Source organism: Danaus plexippus, chromosome 24, assembly GCF_018135715.1.
Source record: "Danaus plexippus chromosome 24, MEX_DaPlex, whole genome shotgun sequence".
Lineage (NCBI taxonomy): Eukaryota > Metazoa > Arthropoda > Insecta > Lepidoptera > Nymphalidae > Danaus > Danaus plexippus.
In genome coordinates this window covers 3,172,533-3,180,360 of record NC_083552.1, presented here as the reverse complement: position 1 = coordinate 3,180,360, position 7,828 = coordinate 3,172,533, and the positions used below count along the sequence as shown (strand labels likewise).

Genomic DNA, 7,828 nt, shown 5'->3' with positions numbered 1-7,828 from the left:
GTAGGCTTTTACGTAAATTTTTCCGTTGATTTCTATTTAATTATCGTCACTAAATCATCCTCCACACCAAGCACTGCACGGAGCAAGCGTCTAAGACATATCTTTAATCCGATCACAAAAACATGTCAACTAAATTCAAAAATCCGTAATAAAAATCATCTGCACAAAGATTTTTTGTTCCAAATGTCTTCTCAAAATATCTTTTCTTTTTCTTCTTATCTTCTTTTTCTTTTTCTTCTTATTTCTTGTGATTAATAGTTAGTTTTGGTGTTTCGACGCCTGCTGATGTCTCAAGCCAGAACAGATTATTTGTTGTTAATTACGTTTTCGTTGCTACTATTTTTTTTTAATAAGATCAAAGACTTTCGCGAGTTTTATTCATTTAAATGAAACTAATATTTTTCGGATATACTAAGATAACTTTATTTTTGTGAATGTTCACAACTCGTCCGCCCGTGATCACGGTTGCTGAAAAGTAACCGAAACGTCGGGAGTATGTAGTTTTAACCAGAAATAAATCACGAGTAGTTTATCCGATATATATTAGTTTCATTTAAAAGTATTTTTTTTGTCGATATAACAATGTCCAAATCAGGTGAAGGTCAATTTAGTTTTAATAACCCTTTAATGTACTGATTTTCTTGCTTTTTGAAATTCTTTGGATGTCCAGACTTACAGGTTAAATATTCTAACCAGCTAAAGTGAACGTCTTTATAAATACCAGCCTTATTCACAATAATTTAGAATACATTTTTGCTCGACACAAAATAGCACTTTGCTATTCAAAAATAATCTATTTTTTGTATATATGTAAGTGGTTATCGAATGTAAAATACATATTTTGGAATATTCAACTCGTTTCCAAAAAAGTACGTTTGATCGATTAAAATAAATCAATATAATATGCCAATATTAACGAGTCGAGTTCAAGTACATTATAGGATTAATAACTATTATTTTCCGTGGGATCGTTTTTGGGTTATAATGAAATACAAAAAAAAAATTTTTCATATACTTTCATTTAATTACTAAAACTCATGAGGTAAACAACACTAAGCTATCTGTCATACCAATCGTTTTTAATCTCAAATAAAAAGTGCCTAAATAATTCGTACACGTTCAAGGATTACATGTTAGAAATGAAATTTCACTAATTACTTTGAACTAAGTAACTTTAGATACAATTAAACAATCCATACTATATAATATCGGGAATACTGTATTTATAAGGGAAAATAATTAAATTAATAATAATTTAAACTAAATAAAACTAGATTATATAAATACTTGAGTTATTAAAGTTTGTGAAAGGAGACAACGTTAAAGAAATTCATTAAAAAAAAATAAAAAATAAACATGAACGTAAAATTAGACAACGTAACAAGATAACAACCAATAATTGAAATTCATTCACTGAACAGAAATAGTTTCCGACGAGATTAAATAAAATTATGACATCATTATTTTTTTTTTAAATGAAAGTTTACATAATTACATGTAAAGTATACGATCAGTGAAAATAAATACAAATGTATATCAATAATGAAAAGATGACTAAATATTTATGGCACGGCCTTTTCTTATTAAATGAAAGAAATAGTTTACATTTAAAAAATAGTAGTGACAAAATGTTATTACCTTAAAACGAAATGAAGGTAGATCTGTAGTTAGTTTAATATAGGAACGTGAAGAGAGGGCTTAATCTATAGAAATACTGATAGAAGCTAGGATGTGGAGAACATTATGAGAATTCGTTGCGAAACAAAAAGAAAAAAAAAAACTCGTCGAAATGAAATAGAAACCGACGAGTATACGGTTCGTCGGAATTCGTCTAAAACTATCGGGAATGGACGTAATGTAGCCGGGAATAAAACAGGAATGCAAAGGTTTATGATGTACTGTAACTAATACTGATCTGAAAATGTTTCTTTCTTGTATAATATGGCTTTCTATGGCTACCTCGCGGATCACACAACACTCCGCCGCACATTGGGCCAACGTCGGCCAATCTCCACCAACATCGGTTCACACTTCACCAATATTTGATAACAATTAACATATCTCTATTTTTATTTTATTTCTTTTTTTTTCATATATATCTTATTTACATTTTCATAAAATTGACAGGTTTATTTTTTTAAATACTTTTTATATAACTTTTCGTGTAAAATCTAGTCTGAAATAGTTTCCAATGGACATTCAAAAAGTATCGTAATAAATAACTTTGTATGTGATTTTTTTATTGATAAGAAATTTATTATAAAATATTATATATATATAATAAAATGTTATTAGTTTATACATATATTAATTCATTGTGAACTATTTCAAAACACAATGTATTGTCATAAATTTACCTCGGAGGCACAAAATGGCGTTCTAAACCCAATTTCTTATTGCCATTGATTTTTTTTTTTTTTTACGAAACCTAAATTAATAATACTATTCGTAAAAATGTCTTTTTAATGGGGAAGTAATAAATATATTTTTTTTTTATATAAACTATCGCCTACATTGGTCAGGTTTTAGGATACACACATGACATGCACTTAAAATAATCATTCCTAAAATATCATCACCATTGAGTATTTTGTAAAATGCATAGCGAATCAATTTTAGTAACGAACGTATATACAATTCAGGCTTAATAGAGATATAATTCGTCGCGTTTACAGTTACTGTTCATATATTTGGCATGTGGCGCCATCTATTAAAATTTCCGAAACTATTTCGCGTAAGGCACGTATCGAGGACAATAGTATAGGCGTCTCACTGGGAACAGTTGTAGGTCACTCACTGTACAGTGTACACAAGCTAGGTATAGTATTAAAATAAACTATTTGGACCGTTCCACTGGATATAAATCATTTTTTTTATTTTATATATTTTTTTTTTATCTCTAACAGCTCCGCTGGTCGTAAGTCTAACACTACATCGTATACACTCTCACGTAAAGTCCTTTGTGATGTGATATTTTAATATCGACTGTGGGTCGTCAGTTGGTCGAGCTGGTCGACGGTCCGAGGCTCGCCTCCTGGTGCTTGTACTTGTGTGACGTCATCTGCGATAACCCAAGAACAGCGAAGCCGCATTGCAAACAGTGGTAGTGGGTCTGTTTCTTGCTGTGAATGCACTGGGGTTCGTAACCACACGCTAGAAGTAAAGTTTATAAAGGTTAATGACCTTACAAACATGCGACATCAAAATATAGGTATGTGATTAAAAACAATTATTGGAAAATAGGGATTTGTTGAACCTATATCTGCGAATATTGGTTGATGAAAAGTTTTGCATTTCAACATACCATAATAAATTGTTATGTGTAAGGAATAAATAAAATATATATTGACATCTAACACTTTCGCGAGTATACATTTTCATAAAACAAAAATTTTGGGATTTCTACGCGTTTTATATTATTTCGTAATACATAACCGCGTCTTTTCGGTTACTTTACAGCAACTGGGATCACTAAGAGGAGATCTTATTTTGAACATAATTAAAATAAAGCCCAGCAATCCGAGAATATAAGTTTCATTTATATATAAATTGAGATACCTTTGCTTGGAGGAAATTTCTGGAAGCCAGCGGCCTGTATGGAGTCGAGCTTCTGATGTTGTCGGCGATGAGCAACAACCTTATTGGTGTCCGTACATACGAAGTCACACTTGAGACAGTGAAAATGGGAAGCTTTGTTCTGTCCCGTGCCTACAATATATACATTTTTCAATATAAAGATAATCAGGATTATATAAAAAACAAACATATCAAAGTTATTATTTTTAGTATTTTTGTATAATTTGGTAAGGTTAGATTAATTCCATATTTCAAGTGTACTTTTCTACATTTAATATCGTATTAAAATACGTATTTCTTAAATCTTAAAAATTAGTAATAAATATATATTAAATTATTTGAAGACGACATACAATGATATTTACCGAATGTGGAGGCGTGAGGGCACTCTGGTCGCTGGCAGTACACGTTCGCTCGGTACTGTTGGAAGTCCCCACCCATTAGAGTGTCCAAACTGAAAATAATAAAAAATTATATATATAAATATATATTCAACAATATCTATAATAAATACATATATATTCTGCTATAATAAATACTATATATATATACCGTTCATGTCTAGCCGTGTGTTGGACGAATCTTGTTTTATCGCAAAATGAGTAACCGCAATCCTTTCTTGTGCAGTGGAAGTGAGTTTGATGTTCCCTGTAAATATAAACACAATTAATGAAGTAAACCATAAGAATACAATTACTTGGAAATTCTACAAAAACTTTAGTTATAATAAAATGATATAAAATTAATGTTGATTTTATTCTAGATGCATTATGGGGATATCATCAAATATCTCTGAACTCTGAATACCTGTATCCGCACTGCTGATAGGCGCAATCCTCATTAAACCGGAAACGCAAGTATCCATCCGGTATGGGTTCATCCTTTAAAACCCTCATATGAGGTCCTCTAGCTCCAGTACTTCTCCTGCTGGGAACATACACATTATTTTAGTTTCGTATTTAGACGATATTATTAACGATATATCATCTAAAAATGTATTTAATATGGTGTTGTTGTATTAGAATAAATGTTATGATTTTAGTGTCAAAAATATAATAATATTTTAGAAATTTAAATTATGAAGACTGGATTTTTTTTATTTCCTAGTACTCATTTGATTGGGTTATATATAGGTTGTTTTATTTACTCACGATTTAGCGATCATTTCCGCTTCTTTGTCCAGGCCTGGCGGCAGACCGTGATTTTGAAGAAGACTCTGTTCAAGAAGAAGCTCGGGCGGATACAACATAGTCGGATACATAGGGAATGCGGAACCACTGGAAGAAAAAACGACATCCGCTACAGATTGTTACAAAATAAGACCTTAAGCATTTAACTAAAACTAATATTTTCTGATTACTACGCGTTATTTTATTATTTTAAACTTTATTCCCGACGTTTCGGTTACTTTACAGCATCTGTGATCACGGACAGACGAGACCAGAGCTTAAAGATTTCTTAATACGAGTTTTGAACTCTCAACTAATTTTATTTCATATTATAATTGTTATTAAAATGGAATTTATCACACCACGCTATTGTTATATTTATACTAAAAAGTTGCAGAACCTATTTATGCTTTTAATTTTAATGTCCTTGTATTTACCCCTGAGAGAATAACGCCACTTGAGCTAATCCAGGCAGCCCTGCCAGTGACGAGTACTGCTGCATCTTCAATTGATCCTGGAGCGATTTGCGACCTGAACCCAAGTACTGTTGCAGCAGTAGGGATTGAACAGCTTGCACCTGGAAATTAATTCGTGTTGAAGGAAGAAGCAAAACGGGATGAAAAATATATATATTTAATAAAAAATATATTTTTCTACGTATGTTTTTTTGTTTATATTGAATAAGACTGAGTAATCACCTGTTCAGCAGGATTCGGAGGTCGATGACTTTGTTGTGGTGTTTGGGCGTTTGAAGATGTCGCTGTTGACGGTAGAATTGAAATTTCTGGGTACTCTCTCTCCAGCGTTTCCTTAAACCAAATTTTGACAATATTTATTAGGAATTTGAGAATATTTATGTTATATATTATTTTTTCAAGTATTTACCTTTGTAGCGGCCAATCCGACTGGCCCTGGTTCGATGGCGTTGCTATGTTTTTTGACCATGTGACTGAATAACAGCTTCAAATCCACATAGGCTTGGCTGCAGTGCGGGCAGTGGTAGTGCAAGTTCATTGCGCCAGCGTTTTTGTTCAACGGGCAGTTTTGATCGTGACAAGACGGCGGTATTGTTGGCCCAGTTAACTTTGGCTCGAATTTCTTTTCGTACTTAATATCCTTAGACGGGGAGGCGTCGTAGATACTTCTTGGGGATGGAGACGAGTTCCTGAGATGAGATGACGGGTAGAAAGTTCCTGTCGCTTTTACTACTGAAATTAATAGTTTGGTTGCAGATTATATGATGTTAATTGAAAATTGTATATCAAAATTTGGATAGTACAAAATATAATCCATGGAAAAATACTTACCCGAAATATTATCCTGTTCTCTTTCGAATTCGCTTTTGATAGAGAAATTGGTGGGTGTAAATGATTCAGCTTGATCTTTCATAGAAGCAACGCTGTCGGCTGAAGCTCGTTCTTTAATAGAATAATCTTTGGCTTCTTCATAAGATTTCTCTTGTTCTGATTCACACTTAATAACAGGAGTACCCCTTCCGTGCTTATGGGTGGCCAATGCTGAATATTGGGTTAAAATCGCCGGACAATTATTTCCTTGGGCGCAATGGAAGTGCGATCTTAATTGGTTCTTAAAACAGCTCTTTCCACCGCATTGGTCGAAGGAGGAGAAATAGTCGAAGCCTTCCAATAGCGGAGCTATCGAATGGGATTCCCTCATGTGAGTTTCCATTGTCACGTGGGTTTCACCCGTGAAGCTACAGTTGAAACAATGGAAATGCAACCTTGTTGATCTTAATGCACAATTCGCATAATACTGAATGCACGAATCAGGTGTTGTAAACACTTCGAAATTCTGGAATCTGATTCTCTGGAAGAATTGATTAATTGATTGTTTATTGATATAATTGATATATAACTTTATAATTAGATCGCGTGATTTGTTGAACTTACTGGGAATTCTTCGACTGTAGCAATAATTGGTGATTGTACTAGAGGCGGCAGTTGGTTGCTCTTCGGCAGTTTGAACGATGTAAATATAGCTTGAGGAGTCACCTGTGGATAGCGTGTTAGGGTGAGTTGAGGTATCATCCTATTATGATAATTATTTTTATAATTGATTTACTTACATTATCTGTCCAGACCTCTACAACACGATTCTTTGGAGGTCTCCCCCTCTTCCTGCTAAACATCTCGTCCAATGAACTCGATGGGTTCACTTGTTGTGGTGCAATAGTGGGATTAGGCCCAAGATTCAATTGAGCTTGTAAGTTCGGCGTCAATTGGGACGTTAGACTTGGTGCCATTTGGGCCAACTGAGCCAAATTAGGTGGAAGATTGGGTAAATTTGTCACCTGGCCAAGTTGGGCCGCCATGTTTGGATGTAATTGAGCCGATAGTTGCGGAGTGAAGGTGGGCGCAAATCTGGCTGCCAAGTTTGGCGACATGGGACTGAGATTGGCGTGTTGGCGATAGTGCTCCAAGCGTCTGAAGGGATGTTCCTCTGAAGATAGTATGACAGCTCCACAGTTCTCCCAAATACAATGATAATGGGTGATGTCTTTGATATGCTGGCATGCCGAATTGGAACAAGGATTATTTCTCGTATACGTCACGAAGTAAGCTTCCGTTACTTGGCTCTGCTGTTCGTGTTCCATGACGTGCTTTACCATTGTGTTGTGACAACTGAAAATTACAATTAATAAGCATAAATATACATATTCAGTCCATCAATGTCTACTCAGGATAAATTATTATGAAATATTTTTTATGATTACCTATGCGCCATCTTGCAGTCTTCAGCCAAACAGTGGTAGTGTTTGTTGAAGGCGCTACATTTGCTGCACTTGTCTTCAGCTTCCTTCGCGCCGTTGAACGTTTCAATATACTTGCGTGCTACTTCATCCACCAAGGGTTGGTTCTGAAGTAGTAAAAAATATCGTCCGAAATCAATTACGTACCAAAAACTGGACAAACGTCATTACGAAATACAAAAAAGAGAAAATTATTTTTTTTATCATGGCCTTTTTGATGATAAACATATTATAAATTTTTACGATATAGTCATGATATATGTATAGATACATTATATTTTGCACCACATCTCATAATCCCAGTCTAAGAATT

The 7,828-nt window shown here is 33.8% G+C and overlaps 1 protein-coding gene across 4 annotated transcripts in view; it reads right to left on the bottom strand.

Moving 5' to 3' along the window:
* Positions 1 to 999: 999 nt before the first annotated feature.
* LOC116776024 (zinc finger protein castor homolog 1-like) overlaps positions 1,000 to 7,828 on the bottom strand; it is a 50,405-nt gene continuing 43,576 nt past the window's right edge. The window contains exons 14-26 of one of the 4 annotated variants that reach the window (XM_061524288.1): positions 7,480 to 7,622; positions 6,832 to 7,387; positions 6,656 to 6,757; positions 6,053 to 6,572; positions 5,631 to 5,950; positions 5,444 to 5,554; positions 5,183 to 5,322; positions 4,728 to 4,853; positions 4,384 to 4,503; positions 4,129 to 4,224; positions 3,930 to 4,030; positions 3,559 to 3,708; positions 1,000 to 3,153 (exon numbers count right to left, since the gene is read on the bottom strand). In XM_061524288.1, the coding sequence (XP_061380272.1) occupies positions 2,996 to 3,153; positions 3,559 to 3,708; positions 3,930 to 4,030; positions 4,129 to 4,224; positions 4,384 to 4,503; positions 4,728 to 4,853; positions 5,183 to 5,322; positions 5,444 to 5,554; positions 5,631 to 5,950; positions 6,053 to 6,572; positions 6,656 to 6,757; positions 6,832 to 7,387; positions 7,480 to 7,622 (2,643 nt within the window). In that variant the 3' untranslated portion in view covers positions 1,000 to 2,995. Of the gene's footprint in view, positions 3,154 to 3,558; positions 3,709 to 3,929; positions 4,031 to 4,128; positions 4,225 to 4,383; positions 4,504 to 4,727; positions 4,854 to 5,182; positions 5,323 to 5,443; positions 5,555 to 5,630; positions 5,954 to 6,052; positions 6,573 to 6,655; positions 6,758 to 6,831; positions 7,388 to 7,479; positions 7,623 to 7,828 lie in introns of all 4 variants that reach the window. The other 3 variants (XM_061524287.1, XM_061524289.1, XM_061524290.1) reach the window with 3 other exon arrangements.